At 40.5% G+C, this 26,312-nt stretch overlaps 1 protein-coding gene across 2 annotated transcripts; it reads right to left on the bottom strand.

Annotated features, from left to right (window-relative positions):
- Window positions 1–1,618: 1,618 nt before the first annotated feature.
- On the bottom strand, window positions 1,619–26,312 carry LOC128652823 (cytochrome c oxidase copper chaperone). 2 transcript variants are annotated; one of them, XM_053705785.1, is made up of 4 exons: window positions 26,234–26,312; window positions 16,009–16,166; window positions 13,069–13,183; window positions 1,619–1,834 (listed from the first exon to the last, which is right to left on the bottom strand). In XM_053705785.1, the coding sequence occupies exons 2-3, from the start codon at window positions 16,125–16,127 to the stop codon at window positions 13,099–13,101; spliced, it is 204 nt and encodes a 67-aa protein (XP_053561760.1). In that variant the 5' UTR covers window positions 16,128–16,166; window positions 26,234–26,312; the 3' UTR covers window positions 1,619–1,834; window positions 13,069–13,098. The 2 variants fall into 2 exon arrangements, with proteins under 2 accessions (XP_053561760.1, XP_053561761.1); XM_053705786.1 differs by lacking the exon at window positions 26,234–26,312 and adding an exon at window positions 26,214–26,231.

The following is a 26,312-nucleotide window of genomic DNA, read 5'->3' on the forward strand; positions in this document are numbered from 1 at the left end:
GAGCGAGATAATAAACAATCACAGGATGAGGAACAAAATGCGTTAAGCAGCATCTCCTGCGCTAAGCAGGACTCATTACAAGGTTACCATTTGTCAAGGGCATTGCTCAAATATAAGCAGTTTAACTGTTTGGGTGTCTAATTTTACAGTAGGAAAATATTAAAAACAATGTGTGCTTATTTAGAACAACTCATGTACAATATATCTCATTTAAAGGGACAGTTTACACCAACATTTGTATTGCTTAAAAAGATAATCCCTTTATCACCCATTCCCCAGTTTTGCATAACTAACACGGTTATATTAATACACTTTTTACCTCTGTGATTATCTTGTATCTAAGCCGAGACAGACTTGCATTTTAGCCAATCAGTTCTGACTCGTAGGTAACTCCACGGTAGTGAACATAATGTTATCTATATGGCACACATGAACTAGCACTGTCAAAATACACCAAGATAAGAGGCGGAAGAATTTAGAAATTAGCATGAGCCTACCTAGGTTTAGCTTTCAACAAAGAATACCAAGAGAACAAAGCTAAATTTGATGGGGGTGGGGAAAAGGCTGTCCCTGCGATGGGTATCTCTTATAGAAATGTTTGCAAGGGAGAACCCAGCATTTGTTTAACATTTAATATTACACCTAATACAAATCAAATGATGCAGTTTTTTAGTGCACGGTACCTTAAATTCACTGTTATTTTCATATGCATAGGTTTTCCCTTCAGAGTAATTAGTGTTTGAGTATTTTGATAAAAGCCACCTTATTATTTTTGAGGGAAAAACCCGAGTCTGTAGGGTGCAAATGTTTAGAGAATTACACTGGGATTTGAGAGACTATTTCATACAAGCCCATACTCAGCCCATTTTACCATAAAAACATGAGTATGAATTTCTTCGAGTTTTTCCCCAGCACATCCAGTGTACTTACATTACAATGTGCGCTGTGCATATTTAATTCAATTTATTCCTGTGTTTTTGGTACAGTGTTACAATTTTTGATGCTCCTTAATACAATTTATTTCCTGCACATTTGTTAGTGAATGGTTCAAATATTAGTTTTGTAAGATTTTTAAATGCGAAAATGCAGCATAGAAAATCGCTAGTTCAGAGACCTTGAAGGAATCATATTCTATCAGTATCAATTCACCAAACTTGTGCAAATATTTTACCGAGAAGCCCTCTCTATCTGTCCCGCACATTTTACACTGGACAGCCTCATTTTTTAACAAATTATTATTTAAATACAGAGTTGTGCTCCTGCGCCTGTCTCCAGATAAGGGTACATTTGGCGAGTCAATCAGGACAGGCATATGCGTATATGCTCTAATTACTGGTCACGTAGGGAGGTTATACATACTACAATGTACCTTTATAAATGGGACATTTTCACCTCATTATCACAACCTCTGCTTGTCAATCACCTACATTACCAGCTGAAGCCTGCATGTCCTGACAAGCACCACAATGTACAGACAGAGAATACTGTTAATGTGATTTGCAATAGCTCCCGTAACCAGAAAATACTCTAACGTCACTAAGAAAAGTAAATTCTTCAGTTTGCATAATGATCTTGCACTGACCAATCTGCATGTGCTCAGGAGCAATAAACCAGAGTATTGAACGCTTTGGATTCTTTATTAAAAGAATAGACTATACATTGCATCTGTTTGCAAGCAGAGAAATGAGTCTCACACACCCTAAACAAACACACACTTTAGCAAAGGATCACAGGCAGCGCGCTCCCTTTATCATGTCCCCATAAAGTCGCCTTCTTGTATTTTGGCTCCAGCAGTTGAAGAAATAAGTTAAGATTCCGCATATAAAAGCACTCCCTAAAAAGAAAAAGGGAGAAGGATTTACTTACAATAGATACTGATCTGTACTGAAACATATTAGGTTATTAGTTTACCTGGGATCAGAGACAGAAAAGCACAAATAACTCAGTCTCCTTAAAGGGATGGTAAATCCTAGTGTTTGTGAAACCGGATTTCCCACTCAGCTATTGGCCAAGAGGTGGAAACGTCACCTCACAGTAAATAGCATTCTGCTGTGCGCTGCCTGAGCAGCTCAGTGCGGCAAACGCTTCAGACAAATAAAGGGGCTTTCAGCATGAAGTATTTTATACCTTATGACTGAAAGTCCCCTTTATTTGTTCCAATAGTAAATCCTAGCGTTTCATAAACGCAAGGATTTACCATCACTTTAAAAGGGACAGTCAACACCAGAATTTTTATTGTTTTAAAAGATAGATAATGCCTTAATTACCAATTCCCCAGTTTTGCATAACCAACACAGCTATATTAATACACGTTTTACCTCTGTGATTACCTTGTATCTATGCCTCAGCAGACTGCCCCCTTATTTCAGTTCTTTTGACAGACTTGCATTTTAGCCAATCAGAGCTGTCTCCATGGTAAATTCACGTGCATGAGCTCAATGTTATCTATATGAAACACGTGAACTAACGCCCTCTAGTGGTGAAAAACTATCAAAATGCATTTAGATTAGAGGCGGCCTTCAAGGTCTAAGAAATTAGCATATGAACCTCCTAGGTTTAGCTTTCAACTAAGAATACCAAGAGAACAAAGCAAAATTGGTGATAAAAGTAAATTAGAAAGTTGTTTAAAATGACATGCCCTATTTGAAACAAAGTTTTTACTTGACTGTCCCTTTAAGATGGATCAGTTAAAGGGAAACTGTAATTCAAAAAAAATGATACGCTCAAATGTATTAAACACAGTTAAAGTACTGCTCCAAAACAGCAAATCCTGAATCTCGAACCAACAGGTCTCTGTAGCTCCTGAGCAGGACATTATGTATGTGTTTAATCCCTTTATTGGGGTTAAACACAGAGGGGTCCACAGCAAGCAGGGTAAAAATGATGTGCCCTAAATAAAGCACTAAAAGGGACAGTATACTATAACATTGTTTCCCTTAATGTTTTTCCAATTACTTTTTTTACCAGCTGCAGAGTATAAAACATGAGATTTGCTTTTTAAGGTTTATTTGTTTATATGAAATAGCTGATGCTGTGTTTTGAAGCCACAACCTAATAAAATGGGTTGAACTTGTAGGTATAATCAGATCTCATTACTTTATCACACTGTGTACATATACATGTGTCTTTATCTTATATCTGTAGGTATAATCAGATCTCATTACTTTATCACATTGTGTACATATACATGTGTCTTTATCTTATATCTGTAGGTATAATCAGATCTCATTACTGTATCACACTGTGTACAAATACATGTGTCTTTATCTTATATCTGTAGGTATAATCAGATCTCATTACTTTATCACACTATGTACATATACATGTGTCTTTATTTTATATCTGTAGTTATAATCAGATCTCATTACTTTATCACATTGTGTACATATACATGTGTCTTTATCTTATATCTGTAGGTATAATCAGATCTCATTACTTTATCACATTGTGTACATATACATGTGTCTGTATCTTATATCTGTAGGTATAATCAGATCTCATTACTGTATCACATTGTGTACATATACATGTGTCTGTATCTTATATCTGTAGGTATAATCAGATCTCATTACTGTATCACATTGTGTACATATACATGTGTCTTTATCTTATATCTGTAGGTATAATCAGATCTCATTACTGTATCACATTGTGTACATATACATGTGTCTTTATCTTATATCTGTAGGTATAATCAGATCTCATTACTTTATCACAGTGTGTACATATACATGTGTCTTTATCTTATATCTGTAGGTATAATCAGATCTCATTACTTTATCACAGTGTGTACATATACATGTGTCTTTATCTTATATCTGTAGGTATAATCAGATCTCATTACTTTATCACAGTGTGTACATATACATATGTCTTTATCTTATATCTGTAGGTATAATCAGATATTATTACTGTATCACATTGTGTACATATACATGTGTCTATCTTATATCTGTAGGTATAATCAGATCTCATTACTTTATCACACTGTGTACATATACATGTGTCTTTATCTTATATCTGTAGGTATAATCAGATCTCATTACTGTATCACACTATGTACATATACATGTGTCTTTATCTTATATCTGTAGGTATAATCAGATCTCATTACTATATCACATTGTGTACATATACATGTGTCTTTATCTTATATCTGTAGGTATAATCAGATCTCATTACTGTATCACATTGTGTACACATACATGTGTCTTTATCTTATATCTGTAGGTATAATCAGATCTCATTACTGTATCACATTGTGTACATATACATGTGTCTTTATCTTATATCTGTAGGTATAATCAGATCTCATTACTGTATCACATTGTGTACATATACATGTGTCTTTATCTTATATCTGTAGGTATAATCAGATATCATTACTTTATCACACTGTGTACATAAACATGTGTCTTTATCTTATATCTGTAGGTATAATCAGATCTCATTACTGTATCACATTGTGTACATATACATGTGTCTTTATCTTATATCTGTAGGTATAATCAGCTCATTACTGTATCACATTGTGTACATATACATGTGTCTGTATCTTATATCTGTAGGTATAATCAGATCTCATTACATTATCACATTGTGTACATATACATGTGTCTGTATCTTATATCTGTAGGTATAAAATCAGATCTCATTAGTTTATCACACTGTGTATATATACCTGCTTATTTATCTTGTATCTGTCCGTAAACCAATCACCCAATACTTGTAGAGAACAATGGAAAATTAACATTGTATTACCTTCTCTCTTCTATACCCCACTGGGAGTGTAATTTCTTCTACTGGCTGTGTTTACACAGCTTGTCCTTAAGGCCAAAAACTTTCAGTATAGGTGGCGATAGCACAGGCTAAATCAACTATTTCAAATGCCAAAATAAGGGTAATGGAGATACTTGTAAACAATTTACTACACTGAAGCAGGTAAAGTGGATCATTGGGAACAAATTAAAAGTGGAGAGATTTTTTGAGTAAACTGTCCCTTTAAGGTGTGAAATGTTTGCATTACACACTGCTGAAAACCAAGAGCGAGATTTCTAATAAGAAACTGAAATGCACCTGCTGACTTCCCAAGGCTAACCCTGTTACATATATGACCCTAATTGGCTTTAACTGATAGGAACTGCAAATAAATGCATTTTTTACTGACAGACTAAAGCCCAGATTGTGAGGAGGGAGGGGCAAGCCGTAAAATGAAAGTAAAACCTATAATGGTATTGCTTTTTTTTTTTATTAACGGTAATTATTTTTTAGGCATGTGCATTTGTGCACTTTGTTAGGATTTGCACAGATCTTTGTGTTTCACTTTCACAAAAAGAAATCCGGTTGTAAAAAGAGCGGAACGCTGCTGGAGGCGGCCATTTTCAGCATTTATATGCCAAAGTAGTACTATTTTAATTTAACTAAATGAAACTAATAACAAAATTTATGCTTACGTGATAAATGCATTTCTTTCCGGGTATGGAGAGTCCACAACTTCATTCCAATTACTAGTGGGATATTCACCTCCTGGCCAGCAGGAAGAGGCAAAGAGCCCCCTAGCAGAGCTGTTAATTGTCACTCCCGTACCCATAACCCCCAGTCATTCGGCCGAAGGGAAATGGAAGAAGATAACACAAAGGTATAGAGGTGCCTGAAGTTTGTTAAAAAAAAAAAAACTGCCGTTTTAAATTAAACTAAGGGCGGGTCGTGAACTCTCCTCCCCGGAAATAAATAAATGTATCAGGTAAGCATAAATTTTGTTTTCTTTCCTATGGCATGGAAAGTCCACGACTTCATTCCAATTACTAGTGGGAACCAATACCAAGGCCAGAGGACACGGAATGAAAGGGAGGGAGAACAAGACGAGCGAACCTAAACAGAAGGCACCACCGCTTGAAGCACCTTAGTCCCAAAGGAACCCTTAGCCAAAGTATCAAATCTATAGAATTTGGAAAAGGAATGCAAAGAGGACCATGTAGATGCCATGCAAATTTGCTTCAACAGAAGATTATTTTTGAAAGCCCATGAAGAAGAAACAGCCCTAGTGGAATGAGCCTCAATTCTCTCAGGAGGCTGCTGTCCAGCTGTCTCATAAGCTAACCGGATAACACTTCTCAACCAAAGAGTAGTAGTAGCCTTCTGACCCTTACATTGCCAGAAAAAATATAACCAAGGTAGAAGATTGTCGAAAATCCTTAGTTACTTGAAAGCAAAAACTTGAGCATGCACAACACCGAGGTTATGCAACAGATGTTCCTTCTGAGGAGGAGGATTAGGACAAAAAAGTAACAACGATTTCTTGATTAATATTGCGATCAGATACAACCTTAGGAAGGAATCCCAGCTTAGTACAAAGGACCTCCTTATCTGCATTGAAAATAAGGTAAGGAGAACAAACTGCAGAGACGAAAGTTTGGAAACTCTGCGAGCAGAAGAAATAGCAATAAGGAACAAAACCTTCCAAGATAACAAATTAATGTCAACAGAATGTATCGGCTCAAATGGAGCCTGTTGCAAAACAAGATTAAGACTCCAAGGAGGAGCAACAGGTTTAAAACACAGGTCTGATTCTGACCAGAGCCTGAACAAAAGATTGAACAACTGGCATGTCTACCATACGTTTATGCAAAAGAAAGCTGACCCTTCAGAGTACTGACTAACAAACCTTTCTCCAGGCCCTCCTAAAGAAAAGGCAAAATTCGGGGAACCCTTCAATTCACACCAATAAAAAGGTATTTGCGCCATACCTTATGGTAAATTTTGCAAGTAACAGATTTATGAGCTTGAAGCATGGTATTAATGACCTTCTAGACAAAACTAGGTGTTCAAACTCCAAGCAGTCAGATTCAGAGAATACAAATTTGGGTGAATGAAAGAACCCTGAAGTAGAAAGTCCTTCCTCAAGAGGTAACTTCCAAGGAGGAAGAGATGACATCCTCACTAGATCCGAACCAGATCCTTCAAGGTCAGACAGGAGCTATCAGAATTACAGACGCTCTCTCCTGTTTGATACGAGCAGTGACTCATGGAAGAAGAGCAAATGAAGGAAACAGGTATGCTAGATTGAAACTCCAAGGAACCGCCAGAGCATCTATTAGAACGGCTTGAGGATCTCTTGACCTTGAACTGTACTTGGAAGCTTGGCATTTTGATGCAACGCCATCAGATCCAACTCCTAACTTGCCCCCCCCCCACCTGAGGATTATCATTGAGAATAGCTCCGGATGGAGAGCTCACTCCCCAGGATGAAAAATCTGCCTACTCAGTCTGCTTCCCAGTTGTCCACCCCTGGAATGTGGATGGCAGATAGGAGACAACCGTGAGACTCCGCCCACTGCAGAATGTGAGACACTACCTCATTGCTAACAAGCTCTGAGTCCCCCCTGGTGGTTGATGTATGCCAATAGATGTTGTCCGATTGGAATCTGATAAAACAGACCAAATCTAGTTGAGACCGAGCTGTCAAAGCATTGAAGATTGCTCTAAACTCTAAGATGTTTATGGGAAGAGAAGACTCCTCTTGGGTCCAAAGACCTTGAGCCTTTAAGGAGTCCCAAACTGCTCCCCAGCCTACGAGGCTGGCATCCGTGGTTACAATCTCCCAGGAAGGACTCAGAAAGAATGTACCCCGAGACAGATGGCCCTGAGAGATCCACCATGAGAGAGTCCCTTTTTAGGGGATCCAGAGATATCCTCTGCGAGAGATCCGAGTGGTCTCCGTTCCACTGACTGAGAATGCATAGCTGAAGAGGTCTCAGATGGAACCGAGCAAAAGGAATGATGTCTATGGAAGCAACCATCAGACTAATTACTTCCATGCACTGAGCCACTGATGGACGGGCAGAGGACTGAAGTGGAAGACAAGAAGCTAGAAATTTGGATTTTCTGACATTTGTCAGAAAAATCTACATTGACAGAGAATCTATAATTGTTACCAAGAAACACACCCTGTTTTCGGTACTATGGAACTCCATATTTACTTTCCACCCATGGGAACGTAGACAGACAACATAGCTGTATGAGAGTTAGCTAGCTCAAAAGATGGTGCTTGAACTTAGATGTTGACCAGGTAAGGCGCCACCGCTATTCCCCAAGATCTGACCACAGCTAAAAGGGCTTCTAGAACCTTGGTAAAGATTGGAGGAGCTGTAGTAAGACCAAAAGGAAGGGCAACAAACTGGAAATGTTTGTCAAGAAATGCAAACCTCAGGTATTGGAGATGTTCCCTGAGAATAGCAACATGTAGATACGCGTCCTTTATATCTACGGTCGTCATGAACAGACCCTCTTGGATCAAATTAAGAATGGAACAGATAGTTTCCCATTTTGAAGGACGGAACCCTGAGGAATTTGTTGAGATACTTTAGGTCTAGAATGGGACAAAAAAAATGCCCTCTTTTTTGGGAACCACAAAAAGATTTGAATAGAATCCTTGACCCTGTTTCTCTATGGAAACTGGAATAATCACTCCCAAGGAAGACAGGTCCTCTACGCAGTTTAAGAAGGCCTCTTTTTTTTACCTGGATTGCAAATAACCTTGACAGGAGAAATCTATCTCTGGGGAGACAAGACTTGAATCCTATTCTGTATCCCCCAGATACTACCTCCACAGCCCAAGGATCTGGGACATCGCAGATCCAAGCCTGCCGGAAAAGAAAAAACCTGCACCCCCCCCCCCCCCACTTAATCCAAGACTGGATCGGGGGCGGCCCCTTCATGCCGATTTAGAATCAGCAGAAGGGTTCTTGGCTTGCTTCCCCTTGTTCCAAGGCTAACTGGATCTCCAAGAAGACCTGGTTTGTTGTTTTTTTTTTAGAGAAGCAAGGACTACCCTGCTGACTTCCAACAGCTATATTTCAATTGTTGACACTGCTGAGGTCACCAGAGTTATAACAGACGAGACAAAGGGATCCCAACCTTAACTTGAACCGCTCAGTAATAAGCAGATTGAGCCTTAGTCAGTAAAACTGCTTGCCACCCGAATGCACTTCTTGGCAGACCTAGAATAGGCAGCAGATCATTAGTGCATGATACAGGAGCGCACAACACCTCCTGCTTAAGGAATCAGTGTTACCAAAACAACGATCCCTTAAAAAACAAAACAAAAAAAGGCATAACATCTAAAAATACATGAGGATACTACTGAGCAAAGTCACACAGAATAAAATATGGAGAGAAAAAAACCTTCCCATAAATATACTTCCTTTACAAAAAGAAAGAAAAAAAAAAAACCATCAGAACTGATGCAGCTTAGAATAAATGAAAATTACACTGAACTGCCACTAGATGGCAGCCAACACCATGTAATCTGTGAACTATAGCGAATACAGCTAATATAGCTAAAATAGTTATCTATCTATTGTGTACTTGTAAAGCGCAAACTAATCACCCGTGAGAGTCTCAAGGCGCTGAGGGAAGTGGAAAAGAGGGGGGTGGGGGATACGGGAGGAAGGTTCAGTCAAAGAGCCAGGTCTTGAGGTCCTTCCTGAAGTTTGTAAGGGAGGTGGATTGTCTGAGGTGCAGCGGGAGGGTGTTCAAAGTCTTAGCTGCCATATAGAAGGATCTGCCCCCGGCTGTGGTTTTCCTGATGCGGGGGATGACTGCAAGGGCTTGGTCAGCAGACCGGAGTTGTCTGGAGGGGGAGTAGAAGTTGACGCGGTGGTTGATGTATTCGGGACAGATGACGTGAAGGACCTTGAATGCGTGGGTTAGGAGCTTGAAGGTGATTCTCTTGATGACGGGGATCCAGTGCAGGTTCCTTAGGTGTTCCGTGATGTGGGATTGGCGAGGTATCTCGAGAATGAGTCTGGCTGAGGCGTTCTCGATGCGCTGGAGGTCGTTTTTGGAGTTTGATTGTGGACCCAACGTAGAGTGCATTACCGTAGTCCAGTCGACTACTGATGAGGGCGTGGGTGACAAATTTTCTTGTTTCGGAAGGGATCCATTTGAAGATTTTTCGCAGTAGATGGAGAATGTGGAAGCAAGTCAAGGAGATGGCATTGATTTGGCGGTTCATGGAGAGCAATGTGGTACGTTGGGGTTGGAGGGTATCCGAGGGATCAGGGCCAACAGGAGTCGTCCCAAGTGGATTTAGTGGGTCTGAGGAGGAGGATTTCGGGCTTGTCTGTGTTGAGTTTGAGACGGTTGTGATTCATCCAGGAGGCGATTGCTGTCAGTCCTTCGTGGATGTTTTTCTTGGCGGTGGAGGGGTCTCGGGTGAGTGAGATGATTAACTGGGTGTCGTCGGCATAGGATACGACGTTGAGGTCGTGTTGTCGAACTATGGTCGGCGAGAGCGGCCATGTAGATGTTGGAGGGTGGGGCTGAATGAGGAGCCTTGGGGTACCACATAGCTGATTACAGTGGGTTTGGAGAGATCTAGCCTACTGCGTCATTACAGTAACTGTACGCTAGACTCCAAGAGCAAGGACTCCACACTGCTTTAGCCTGTGAGATATCCTGAACCCAGGAAATATACTCTCATCCAGCCTCCTTAGGAAGGATTCAGGTGCACTTGTGTCACCAGCCACTGAGTCCCTTGAATAAATAGAAAGGACTTACCCTCCAGGGCCTCTGTCATTGGTACCAGTTAGGAGAATGAGAAATTCTGCAGTATTGTTGCTGATTGTTTACTTTTAGAAATGATCTGCAAGCGAAGTTGACGTGTGACTGCAGTCCCTCAGCGTTTATGGAGACAACGGTGCAGAAGAAGAGTTAATGGTTAGGAAGATATCTAGACTGGCTCTGTAGCTGTGTGAAGTTCAGGGGGACACTGCAGGAATATGGCCAGTGACAAACTCAGGAGCGATGTCAGGAGAGGATTACAGGCAGTGCATGGGGAGTACTGAAAGACAAGTGTAGAAAATGGCAAAGAGCAAACCAATAGCAGAGCCTTATTGGATACTGATGGACAAAGGAAGAAGTGGTGCAAAGGGTTAACTACACCACCACACCTTCAGTATAAAGTACTGCTACTTGGGCACTTCAGAGTCCTTTTCACCCTTTCAGTTCTAGAATATGATCAATGCTATTTCTACTGAATTCTCATTTATGCATATTTAATTGTCAGAGGAAATAAGACAAAAATACATGAAGTCCCAGTCAAGAAGGTGACATTACGGACTATGGTCATTTACTGCTGGTATTTGGTTGGCAACTTTATGACCAGTAAACTGTAGTTGTGGACAGTACTGAGCATTTGTATAAAACACAAGCTTTAGTGCAGCCGATGAGCTGTATATTTACCTGGGATACAAAGCTTTCTCCTTCCCATATTGCCCTTATATAGTCAGTTATTAGGACAGACAGTAGCACCGGCCTCTCCTGCATATTTACATGTTGGAGGGTGGGGCTGAATGAGGAGCCTTGGGGTACCACATAGCTGATTGCAGTGGGTTTGGAGAGATCTAGCCTACTGCGTCATTACAGTAACTGTACGCTAGACTCCAAGAGCAAGGACTCCACACTGCTTTAGCCTGTGAGATATCCTGAACCCAGGAAATATACTCTCATCCAGCCTCCTTAGGAAGGATTCAGGTGCACTTGTGTCACCAGCCACTGAGTCCCTTGAATAAATAGAAAGGACTTACCCTCCAGGGCCTCTGCTGTGCAGTTGACACAGTTCTAGAAATAAAAGGGAGTCCCAAGAAGGAATATCCACATTTAACCCTAAGAGTGCCGGTACCTTCTAACCTAGAAGGGAAGCACTTACCTGTGGATCCTGCTGTCAGGCAAGGAATGGCTTCTAAGGTGTGGCAGATTCCTTCACTTCTACCAGGGACCTGTAGAAAAAGAAAAGACAGAGTAACCAACCCTGGCTTTCAATAATAGGGGTAGCAATAATGTTAGAAGTTAAGCAAAGACCACCATTACGCTTACTAAAGAGATTGACATGGACACAGCATAGCTTGCAGGGAAAAGTACCCATTAACGGATTAATATCTTCAGACACCATCTTCGCACATCCTCCCATGAAGAGACAAAGAGAATGACTGGGGGTTATGGGTAGGGGAAGTGACACTTAACAGCTCTGCTGGGGTGTTCTTTGCCTCCTCCTTATGGCCAGGAGGTGAATATCCCACTAGTAATTGGAATGAAGTTGTGGACTCTCCATGCCATTGGAAAGAAATCATAATTATCTATGTATTTCTAATGGTATAGAACTAAATCAGTAATTTTCGGATATAACTGGAAAATTTATCTTAAAGTGAATGTAAACTTTCATCAATTAGTGCCCGGCTTTTAAAAACAGGGGCACTTTCATTCATGAAAGTTTACATTGCAGCGTATTTTGAAAAATACTTAAATTTATCTTCTGCAAAGCCGGATCAGGGATTCCCTGCCCGCAGGTCCTCTGTATATACGTCATGAATGACGAAACCGGCTTCCTCCCCAGAGCGTCCATCTTGTGAGGCCACGCCGTGATTGGAGGTTTCGTCATTGCTGTGTAATTACAGCATGAGAAGCAGGGGGAGGAATCGCTGATCCAGCTTAGCAGAAGATAAAGGAAAGTATTTTTCAAAATATGCTGCAATGTATCATGAATGAAAGTGCCTCTGTTTTTAATAGCATTTTTAAAAACAGGGCACTAATTCATAGAAATTTACATTCACTTTAAGTTATTATTGTAAAAATGAAACCTTTATGTAGAAAACCATATTTAAATTGAGTCTTACTGACTAGTGATTTAAAGTGATGGTAAACCCAAGTGTTTACAAAAACACTAAGATTTAACAACACTTTAAAAAAAAAAAAAAATATGAGATGAGGTTTCCACCTCTAAACCAATAGCAGTGCTAGTCATGTGACAGTGTTCTGTATGCAAGCGGGGCTATTGGTTTAGAGGTGGAAACATCACCTCATTGGTAAAGAGCACTGTGCTGTTGGTGGCCGGAGCATTTTTTAAATGCTCAGATTTATCATCACTTTAAATCATGAATTAAATTGATTTGATTTAAATCAAATCCACCCTGCTATACTCAAACAACAGGAAGTAAACTTGTTACATAAAACTTATAGTGGCTCTATATATATTCTGTAAACTGTGCAGATCCTCGCTGGAGTACTCACCACTCACACACTCAGCGAGGCACAATAGGGTCACACTTTAAAGCCCAGAGACCTCATACACTCTTTGTGAGCCTCGATCAGCTGCTGGCAATGCTCCTCGCCCTTTTCAATGATACTGAATAAAAAGAAAATAACAGATTTAGAAACTGTGCGACCCTCGCATGCACCATAACCAAAAGGGAGTTACAGATACGGAGAGTTCCTGAAAAGAAGTTATGTAAGTGCACGTTAACCCTGGACTGAAGAGCTCAAGAGTCACAATCTAGCTACACAGGAGGCAGACTTACCAACATAAATACTGTAGATGCTGGAGTGTATCTAAATATGCAAGAGAGCCCATACAGATGCATATGTGTCAAGTCTATGATGCATCTAAAAACAAAGCTTAGGGCTGAGAAAGTGTTTTTTTTGTATAACAAAAATAAATCCTGGTTTTCTGTCACTGTGCAAACTGTAGCAGGGTCACTGTTCGATGGTCTGCAGGAAGCACACTTCACCCTCTTTGGAAGCCGTGAATAAACAAGTCTGCGTTCAGTTACAAAAAGGATAATAAACAAATAAAGTACTTTACAAAGTCATGAATACATTTTCTACCATGCTGAACAAACCTATTTACAGTAACACGGCCCTGGATCTGACAGCAAGCTCAGCTCACTATAACCAGGTCCCTGATAAGAACCATCCCAGCTTATCGCAGTGACCAGGATCCCTGGGAAGTGTCTGTCACACCGAGCAGCACTAGGTTCTGAGTTGTTTTATGTTCTATTTAAAACAGGGTTATTCAGCCTCTTCATATCAGAGGTCACACTGGAGGAATTTTTACACTCACAGGACCAGAAAAAACAAATTCAGGGATCTGTTCCTGTGGATTCTTCACAAACAAATATCTTTAGAAATCGAATGCTCATACAGATGCATTGCAGTGGGATGATCACTATTAGACCATAGGGAGAGGCTACCGTACTGAATGTGTTGATACCTACTCACATATAAACCTACTCCAAATAAACAATTCTCTAGCAATATCAATGCCACAAATGATATTCACACAAACCTTTTTTTGCTTTTAATCTTTGTGTATTACAGATGGGAAAAGTATTAAGCAATGTACCCTAAAGAAAATAACCTTTCATATATATATTTATCTGTGTGTTACTGCTCTCTAATTTATAAACACAAATGCATAAGACAAGGCAAGAGCACAGAGTCTGGATTTCAAATGAGTACCCATGTGATAGCCATCAGCCAATCAGAAAATGCATGTATAAACTGTGAATTCTTGCACACGCTCAGTAGGAGTTTGTGCCTCAGAAAGTGTGCATATATTAAGACTGTGCACGTTTTGATAATGGAAGTGAACTGGAAAGTTTTTTTACTTGTGTGCTCTGTATGAATCATGAAAGTTTAATTTTGCCTTTAGTGGTCCTTTAACGGCTCTGAACATCTTAGAATATTCTAAGTATATTTAATATTGTGTCACCGGCTCTTTCATATCAAGTTTGTCAGCCCTGAGATGTGTATAGACAAGTGGAGCAAATCAGTTGTGTAGGGTAGGTTAAGACACCTATATAAAAGCATAAGGACTTAGGGTTGGCCATGTGAGATACAAAAGGTATTGAATTCTCTTTGAGGAGTTTTAGGTCAGAGAGAGTTCCAGGGTTCGGTACGAGGGACAATGCATGTATGTGTAAGTGGGCAGAGGGTTCAGTGCTGGAGAGTCCTGTATGTGTCACTTTAAAAGGAATTCTACAGATTGGTAGGAGCCTATACAGTAACTTATACGGAGGGGCAGCAGAGCACAGTCATTGGGTACCAGTTAGGAGAATGAGAAATTCTGCAGTATTGTTGCTGATTGTTTACTTTTAGAAATGATCTGCAAGCGAAGTTGACGTGTGACTGCAGTCCCTCAGCGTTTATGGAGACAACGGTGCAGAAGAAGAGTTAATGGTTAGGAAGATATCTAGACTGGCTCTGTAGCTGTGTGAAGTTCAGGGGGACACTGCAGGAATATGGCCAGTGACAAACTCAGGAGCGATGTCAGGAGAGGATTACAGGCAGTGCATGGGGAGTACTGAAAGACAAGTGTAGAAAATGGCAAAGAGCAAACCAATAGCAGAGCCTTATTGGATACTGATGGACAAAGGAAGAAGTGGTGCAAAGGGTTAACTACACCACCACACCTTCAGTATAAAGTACTGCTACTTGGGCACTTCAGAGTCCTTTTCACCCTTTCAGTTCTAGAATATGATCAATGCTATTTCTACTGAATTCTCATTTATGCATATTTAATTGTCAGAGGAAATAAGACAAAAATACATGAAGTCCCAGTCAAGAAGGTGACATTACGGACTATGGTCATTTACTGCTGGTATTTGGTTGGCAACTTTATGACCAGTAAACTGTAGTTGTGGACAGTACTGAGCATTTGTATAAAACACAAGCTTTAGTGCAGCCGATGAGCTGTATATTTACCTGGGATACAAAGCTTTCTCCTTCCCATATTGCCCTTATATAGTCAGTTATTAGGACAGACAGTAGCACCGGCCTCTCCTGCATATTTACATCACAAGTAAACAAACAGAATGTGGATGGCGTGAGCGGTTTAGCTGTGCTCTCATCAGATACTCGTGTGGTCGGCTGGCTATAACGTTAGGCCGCTAATCAAAACTACACATCAAGTAGTGCAGGAAAGAAGCAATTCCTTAAAAATGCACATTATCACTAAGTCTATAATAACTATGTCACTATAATAATCACTTATCACTATAAAAATGACTAATCACTATAATAATTACTAACAGCCCACAGAGATTTGCAAGCCATTATAATGTGTGATCCAGCAATCCAAAGAATCGGTGATTTACCCATGAAATTAACTTGTCATATAAAGAGTTAAACCATCACTCAGCACTGGGTAGTGCAGGCAGCGAGTGGACTCACCAGGTGTCCCGAGCCTTTTTTGTCTCTGGGCAAGCACAGCAAGGCTTCAATGGTTTCTTCTCTTGGCTGTCTGAGCCGGGAGTCGTGGACTCACAGCTTGCTGCTGCCATACTGGACATCTTCAGATAAGAGCAGGCTTTAACCCTAAACAGGTGATTCTAAAATAAATAAAATACAAAATGTAGAAACAGTATGGTCATCAGATGCACAAAATATTTTCAGACGGCTAACAGGTGTTATTCACTGCATTATACAACCTGATCTTGGGTACATTAAATCTAACAAGATGATTCCTTTGATCTGTCAAAACATGTTTAACAAGTCACATGGCACAACCAATCCTGACAGTAATACACTGGCACATGAGATAACAAGTAACATGGCACAACCAATCCCCACAGTAATACACTGGCGCATGAGATAACAACAAGTCACATGGCACAACCAATCCTGACAGTAATACACTGGCACATGAGATAACAAGTAACATGGCACAACCAATCCCCACAGTAATACACTGGCGCATGATATAACAACAAGTCACATGGCACAACCAATCCTGACAGTAATACACTGGCACATGAGATAACAAGTAACATGGCCCAACCAATCCCGACAGTAATACACTGGCACATGAGATAACAAGTAACATGGCACAACCAATCCCCACAGTAATACACTGGCGCATGAGATAACAACAAGTCACATGGCACAACCAATCCTGACAGTAATACACTGGCACATGAGATAACAAGTAACATGGCACAACCAATCCCCACAGTAATACACTGGCGCATGAGATAACAACAAGTCACATGGCACAACCAATCCTGACAGTAATACACTGGCACATGAGATAACAAGTAACATGGCACAACCAATCCCCACAGTAATACACTGGCGCATGATATAACAACAAGTCACATGGCACAACCAATCCTGACAGTAATACACTGGCACATGAGATAACAAGTAACATGGCCCAACCAATCCCGACAGTAATACACTGGCACATGAGATAACAAGTAACATGGCCCAACCAATCCCGACAGTAATACACTGGCACATGAGATAACAAGTAACATGGCCCAACCAATCCCGACAGTAATACACTGGCGCATGAGATAACAACAAGTCACATGGCACAACCAATCCTGACAGTAATACACTGGCACATGAGATAACAAGTAACATGGCACAACCAATCCCGATAGTAATACACTGGCGCATGAGATAACAACAAGTAACATGGCACAACCAATCCTGATAGTAATACACTGGCGCATGACATAACAAGTAACATGGCACAACCAATCCCGATAGTAATACACTGGCGCATGACATAACAAGTAACATGGCACAACCAATCCTGATAGTAATACACTGGCGCATGAGATAACAACAAGTAACATGGCACAACCAATCCTGATAGTAATACACTGGCGCATGACATAACAAGTAACATGGCACAACCAATCCCGATAGTAATACACTGGCGCATGACATAACAAGTAACATGGCACAACCAATCCCAATAGTAATACACTGGCGCATGACATAACAACAAGTAACATGGCACAACCAATCCCGATAGTAATACACTGGCGCATGACATAACAAGTAACATGGCACAACCAATCCCGATAGTAATACACTGGCACATGACATAACAAGTAACATGGCACAACCAATCCTGATAGTAATACACTGGCGCATGAGATAACAACAAGTAACATGGCACAACCAATCCCGATAGTAATACACTGGGGCATGAGATAACAAGTAACATGGCACAACCAATCCCAATAGTAATACACTGGTGCATGAGATAACAAGTAACATGGCACAACCAATCCCGATAGTAATACACTGGGGCATGAGATAACAACAAGTAACATGGCACAACCAATCCCGATAGTAATACACTGGGGCATGAGATAACAACAAGTAACATGGCACAACCAATCCCGACAGTAATACACTGGCGCATGAGATAACAACAAGTAACATGGCACAACCAATCCCGATAGTAATACACTGGGGCATGAGATAACAACAAGTAACATGGCACAACCAATCCCGATAGTAATACACTGGCGCATGAGATAACAACAAGTAACATGGCACAACCAATCCTGATAGTAATACACTGGCGCATGAGATAACAACAAGTAACATGGCACAACCAATCCCAATAGTAATACACTGGCGCATGACATAACAAGTAACATGGCACAACCAATCCTGATAGTAATACACTGGGGCATGAGATAACAACAAGTAAAATGGCACAACCAATCCCGATAGTAATACACTGGGGCATGAGATAACAAGTAACATGGCACAACCAACCCTGATAGTAATACACTGGCTGTATATACAGCAGTATGTGGGGGTCTAAGTGGGAGTCTCAGGCAGTCTTAACTTCTGTATATATTTATAAAAAATAAACATGCAAAAATATTTTAATTTTCCCCCAAAACATTGTTTGGCTATGGAAGCAATACCTTAGCATGTCCCTTTAATAATCCTTGTTTTTGTTACTGATAGCTGAGTATTAGGTTTATAGACTGAATTTAGCACTAATATTTGTCACTGCCAGTATTACAGCCATATGACACTTATGTTAAACACATTCCCAATGTAACGAGGCCAGATCATTAGCCCAGATTTCAGCTTGTTGTTTACTAAGTCCTGAGCTGCTACTTAACCATTAGAACACTGGTTTTGAAACCTGTCCTTGGGCCTCCCCAACAGGCCAGGTTTTCAGGATTACTTTGGATGAGAGAAGGTAAAACAACCATGTTTACCAATTAGCGGATTGAACACTAGTGCATTAGATTAATCAGTCTCATAAACGCATACTGGAATATTCATTAAGAGGGTGGGTGCCAAGAGCCAGTGTATGTCACAACTAAAACTAGACGCTGCACTGTCAAAAGAGAAAGAAAAGAAAAAAAGCTGTCTGAATTGTTTAAGCACCGACCCCAAGGACTTCCATAACTACACAATCTGAAGTTTAGAAACAATACCCGATATCTTACATAAAAAAGGGAGTGAAATTCTAGCACACAAACTACAAAATAATAGTCACAATTGAAGATCTTCTATAAAAGGAACAGTAAAGTAACAATAAGGCATTCAGTAGTTCAGCAATATACTAATATATATATATATATATATATATATATATATATATATATTTGTGTGTGTCAGTTCTGGCTCTGGCCTATGAACTTAAGGGACAGTATACTATAAAATTGTTTTTCCCTTAATGTGTTTACAACTACTTTTTTTTTACCAGCTGCAGAGTATAAAAAGTATGAGATTAGCTTTTTAAAGGCCTATTTGTGTATATGAATTAGCTGGTTTTGTGTTTTGAAGGCACAACCTAATAAAATTGGTTGAGCTTGTAGGTATAATCAGATCTCATTACTATATCACATTGTGTACATATACATGTGTCTTTATCTTATATCTGTAGGTATAATCAGATCTCATTACTGTATCACATTGTGTACATATACATGTGTCTTTATCTTATATCTGTAGGTATAATCAGATCTCATTACTGTATCACACTGTGTACATATACATGTGTCTTTATCTTATATCTGTAGGTATAATCATATCTCATTACTGTATCACATTGTGTACATATACATGTGTCTTTATCTTATATCTGTAGGTATAATCAGATCTCATTACTATATAACACTGTATACATATACATGTGTCTATCTTATATCTGTATGTATAATCAGATCTCATTACTGTATCACATTGTGTACATATACATGTGTCTTTATCTTATATCTGTAGGTATAATCAGATCTCATTACTGTATCACATTGTGTACATATACATGTGTCTGTATCGTATATCTGTAGGTATAATCAGATCTCATTACTGTATCACATTGTGTACATATACATGTGTCTTTATCTTATATCTGTAGGTATAATCAGATCTCATTACTTTATCACATTGTGTACATATACATGTGTCTGTATCTTATATCTGTAGGTATAATCAGATATCATTACTGTATCACACTGTGTACATATACATGTGTCTTTATCTTATATCTTTAGGTATAATCATATCTCATTACTGTATCACACTGTGTACATATACATGTGTCTTTATCTTATATCTGTAGGTATAATCAGATCTCATTACTGTATCACATTGTGTACATATACATGTGTCTTTATCTTATATCTGTAGGTATAATCAGAACTTATTACTGTATCACATTGTGTACATATACATGTGTCTTTATCTTTTATCTGTAGGTATAATCAGATCTCATTACTTTATCACATTGTGTACATATACATGCGTCTTTATCTTATATCTGTAGGTATAATCAGATCTCATTACTTTATCACACTGTGCACATATACATGTGTCTTTATCTTATATCTGTAGGTATAATCAGATATTATTACTGTATCACATTGTGTACATATACATGTGTCTTTATCTTATATCTGTAGGTATAATGAGATCTCATTACTGTATCACATTGTGTAATTTGCATACAAAGAGAGAAGCGCTCTACCAGGAATGAACAACAGCTCAGTGGCTTGTTCTATGGCGATTTACCACCCGGAGGCAGCCTCTTTTAGACCAGTGTGCTTTTCACAGAAGAAAACTTTCCTGAAGTATATCAGTCTGATCCCGCCAAGTAAGGTCAGTCCAGCCCCGAAATACCAGGCAATTCTCCTCTGAACAAGGAACATGACAACCCCAGACGATCGTTTCGGCCTCCTATGGGCCTCGTCAGTGAGGTGCAGCCACATTCCTCTAAGCACACTGGGCAAGGAGTCCACGTCTGGTTTCCCCCATCACCCATAGGGAGACTTCCCCAGGGTTATAATAATTTGCATACAAAGAGAGAAGCGCTCTACCAGGAACGAACAACAGCTCAGTGGCTTGTTCTATGGCGATTTACCACCCGGAGGCAGCCTCTTTTAGACCAGTGTGCTTTTCACAGAAGAAAACTTTCCTGAAGTATATCAGTCTGATCCCGCCAAGTAAGGTCAGTCCAGCCCCGAAATACCAGGCAATTCTCCTCTGAACAAGGAACATGACAACCCCAGACGATCGTTTCGGCCTCCTATGGGCCTCGTCAGTGAGGTGCAGCCACATTCCTCTAAGCACACTGGGCAAGGAGTCCACGTCTGGTTTCCCCCATCACCCATAGGGAGACTTCCCCAGGGTTATAATAATTTGCATACAAAGAGAGAAGCGCTCTACCAGGAACGAACAACAGCTCAGTGGCTTGTTCTATGCCGATTTACCACCCGGAGGCAGCCTCTTTTAGACCAGTGTGCTTTTCACAGAAGAAAACTTTCCTGAAGTATATCAGTCTGATCCCGCCAAGTAAGGTCAGTCCAGCCCCGAAATACCAGGCAATTCTCCTCTGAACAAGGAACATGACAACCCCAGACGATCGTTTCGGCCTCCTATGGGCCTCGTCAGTGAGGTGCAGCCACATTCCTCTAAGCACACTGGGCAAGGAGTCCACGTCTGGTTTCCCCCATCACCCATAGGGAGACTTCCCCAGGGTTATAATAATTTGCATACAAAGAGAGAAGCGCTCTACCAGGAACGAACAACAGCTCAGTGGCTTGTTCTATGCCGATTTACCACCCGGAGGCAGCCTCTTTTAGACCAGTGTGCTTTTCACAGAAGAAAACTTTCCTGAAGTATATCAGTCTGATCCCGCCAAGTAAGGTCAGTCCAGCCCCGAAATACCAGGCAATTCTCCTCTGAACAAGGAACATGACAACCCCAGACGATCGTTTCGGCCTCCTATGGGCCTCGTCAGTGAGGTGCAGCCACATTCCTCTAAGCACACTGGGCAAGGAGTCCACGTCTGGTTTCCCCCATCACCCATAGGGAGACTTCCCCAGGGTTATAATAATTTGCATACAAAGAGAGAAGCATTGTGTACATATACATGTGTCTGTATCTTATATCTGTAGGTATAATCAGATCTCATTACTGTATCACACTGTGTACATATACATGTGTCTTTATCTTATATCTGTAGGTATAATCAGCTCATTACTGTATCACATTGTGTACATATACATGTGTCTGTATCTTATATCTGTAGGTATAATCAGATCTCATTACTTTATCACACTATGTACATATACATGTGTCTTTATCTTATATCTGTAGGTATAATCAGATATTATTACTTTATCCCATTGTGTACATATATGTGTCTTTATCTTATATCTGTAGGTATAATCAGATCTCATTACTTTATCACACTGTGTACATAAACATGTGTCTTTATCTTATATCTGTAGGTATAATCAGATCTCATTACTATATAACACTGTATACATATACATGTGTCTTTATCTTATATCTGTATGTATAATCAGATCTTAAAGGGACACTGAACCCAAATATTTTCTTTTGTGATTCAGATAGAGCATGTAGTTTTAAACAATTTTCCAATTTACTTCTATTATCTAATTTGCTCAATTCTTTAGATATCCTTTTTTGAAGATATAGCAATGCACATGTGTGAGCCAATCACACAAGGCCTCTAGGTGCAGCAACCAATCAGCAGCTACTGAGCATATCTAGATATGCTTTTCAGCAAGTGATATCAAGAGAATGAAGCAAATTAGAAAGTTGTTTAAAATGACATGCTCTTTCTAAATCACAAAAGAAAAAAAAAATTGTCTTTCATGTCCCTTTAATACTTTATCACATTGTGTACATATAACTGCTTCTTTATCTTATATCCATAAACCAATCACCCAATACTTGGAGAGAACAATGGAAAATTAACATTGTATTACCTTATCTCTTCTATAACCCACTGGGAGTGTAATTTCTTCTACTGGCTGTGTTAACACAGCTTGGCCTTGAGGCCAAAAACCTTCAGGATGGGTGGGGATACCATAGGCTAAATAAACTATTTCAAATGCCAATATAAGGGTAATGGAAATACTTGTTAGCAATTTAATACACTCCAGCAGGTAAAGTGGATCATTGGGAACAAATTAAAGGGGAGAAAATGTTTGAATAAACAGTCCTTTTAAGGGGCTCATCACTTACACACATACATGTGCTTATTTAAAATTAGGTTTGTACAGAATTTTATAATGAAACACTTCCCTGTCCTTGTGTCATCCAGTCACCCTGTACATAGTGGCCATGTGGGATACATATTGTGCGCAGGTTCAGGAGACCCTATATTATTATTTATTGTACAAATGTGCCATGTATGTGACTTTAGTTTGCTGTTTGGCAGCTGGCTGGTCCCTAGGTGCCACAACAAAGGCCTTGCTATAAACATAATATTACCAGGGCCAGAGCTGCTAACTTCCTGCAGTACAAGGGAAGTGAGTGAGGCGTGAGCAGGGCCTGTGGCTCTTGTGTCCTTCCCACAATGTCAAAAGCTCCTACTAGATAACCAGAACCTCCTGAAACAGGTTCTTCGCTGCTGGCCTCTTATTTCCCCACCGCCTGGCCTCTCAGTAGCCCTCTCACTATCCTGCAGCTGTTGCCCTCAGCACCTGAGAACTGAGGAGACATGTTACATCTAGCTCAGTTAACCTCCTGTGTGCCAGGTTCCGACACTTATATAGCACAAAACACAACAGCCCTGATACAGCTCAGTTAACCCCTGTGTGCCAGGTGCCAACTCTTCTATAGACCACAATATACCAGCCCTGCTACAGCTCAGTTAACCCGTGTGCCAAGTGCCAAATATTATATAGCCCACAACATACCTGCCCTAATACAGCTCAGTTAACCCCCTGTGTGCCAGGTGCTGACACTTATATAGCACAAAACACACCAGCCCTGATACAGCTCAGTTAACCCCTATGTGCCAAGTGCTGAATATTCTATAGTCCACAACATACCAGCCCTAATACAGCTCAGTTAACCCCCTGTGTGCCTGGTGCTGACACATATAGCCCACAACATACCTGCCCTAATACAGCTCAGTTAACCCCCTGTGTGCCAAGTGCCAACTTTTATATAGCCCACAATGTGCTTACCCTGATACAGCTCAGTTAACCCTTGTCTGACAGGTGCTGACTTATATAGCAAACATATCTGCCATGATACAGCTCAGTTAACCCCATGTGTGCCAGGGGCCGACTCATATAGCACACAACATATCCGCCATACAGTTGTTAACCCCATGTGTGCCAGATGCTGGTACGTGTATATCAGTATATCACACAACATAAGCGCAATGATACAGCTCAGTTAACCCTCTATGTGCCAGCTCTTATATAACACACAACATACCTGCCCTGATACAGCTCAGTTAACCCTCTATGTGCCAGCTCTTATATAACACACAACATACCTGCCCTGATACAGCTCAGTTAACCCTCTATGTGCCAGCTCTTATATAACACACAACATACCTGCCCTGATACAGCTCAGTTAACCCTCTATGTGCCAGCTCTTATATAACACACAACATACCTGCCCTGATACAACTCAGTTAACCCTCTATGTGCCAGCTCTTATATAACACACAACATACCTGCCTGATACAACTCAGTTAACCCTCTATGTGCCAGCTGTTATATAACACACAACATACCTGCCCTGATACAGCTCAGTTAACCCTCTATGTGCCAGCTCTTATATAACACACAACATACCTGCCCTGATACAACTCAGTTAACCCTCTATGTGCCAGCTGTTATATAACACACAACATACCTGCCCTGATACAACTCAGTTAACCCTCTATGTGCCAGCTGTTATACAACACACAACATACCTGCCCTGATACAACTCAGTTAACCCTCTATGTGCCAGCTGTTATATAACACACAACATACCTGCCCTGATACAACTCAGTTAACCCTCTATGTGCCAGCTGTTATATAACACACAACATACCTGCCCTGATACAGCTCAGTTAACCCTCTATGTGCCAGCTCTTATATAACACACAACATACCTGCCCTGATACAGCTCAGTTAACCCTCTATGTGCCAGCTCTTATATAACACACAACATACCTGCCCTGATACAGCTCAGTTAACCCTCTATGTGCCAGCTCTTATATAACACACAACATACCTGCCCTGATACAGCTCAGTTAACCCTCTATGTGCCAGCTCTTATATAACACACAACATACCTGCCCTGATACAGCTCAGTTAACCCTCTATGTGCCAGCTCTTATATAACACACAACATACCTGCCCTGATACAGCTCAGTTAACCCTCTATGTGCCAGCTCTTATATAACACACAACATACCTGCCCTGATATAGCTCAGTTAACCCTCTATGTGCCAGCTCTTATATAACACACAACATACCTGCCCTGATACAACTCAGTTAACCCTCTATGTGCCAGCTCTTATATAACACACCTGCCCTGATACAACTCAGTCAACCCTCCATGTGCCAACTATTATATAAGATACCTGCCTGATACAGCTCAGTTAACCCCTTGTGTGCAGCTCTTATATAACACACAACATACCTGCCCTGATACAACTCAGTCAACCCTCCATGTGCCAACTATTATATAAGATACCTGCCTGATACAGCTCAGTTAACCCCTTGTGTGCAGCTCTTATATAACACACAACATACCTGCCCTGATACAACTCAGTCAACCCTCCATGTGCCAACTATTATATAAGATACCTGCCTGATACAGCTCAGTTAACCCTCTATGTGCCAGCTCTTATATAACACACAACATACCTGCCTGATACAACTCAGTTAACCCTCTATGTGCCAGCTCTTATATAACACACAACATACCTGCCCTGATACAACTCAGTCAACCCTCCATGTGCCAACTCTTATATAAGATGCCTGCCTGATACAGCTCAGTTAACCCCTTGTGTGCAGCTCTTGTATAACACACAGGCTGAGTACCAGTCATACTCTACCAGCCCAAGTATAAAACAGAATACCAGGAACATTCCGAATATAAAGCACAGGTTACAATCTGCCCTAATAAAGCTACTAGTTATAAAGCATAGAATTAAACATGTCAGTTAACCCCCTAGGTGCCAAATTCCGCCTCCTAAGTAAAAAGTCCAGACTACAATTATAAGGCTCATTGACACCGGCTCCGGGACAGCAGTGACTGTCACTAACATAGACACAAGTTTAGCATACACTGTAACCATGCGGAGCAGAGCTCCCACACCAGTAATATACGGACTTTACCCGCACGTTGCCTGTATTACCTTGCAATCTCTCCTCTCACGTGGGCCTCCACTGATGTAAGGTCAAGATATGTTACACTACGCATGTGCAAAACGCGTG

The sequence above is a fragment of the Bombina bombina genome, chromosome 3 (genome assembly GCF_027579735.1).
Source record: "Bombina bombina isolate aBomBom1 chromosome 3, aBomBom1.pri, whole genome shotgun sequence".
NCBI classification, from domain to species: domain Eukaryota; kingdom Metazoa; phylum Chordata; class Amphibia; order Anura; family Bombinatoridae; genus Bombina; species Bombina bombina.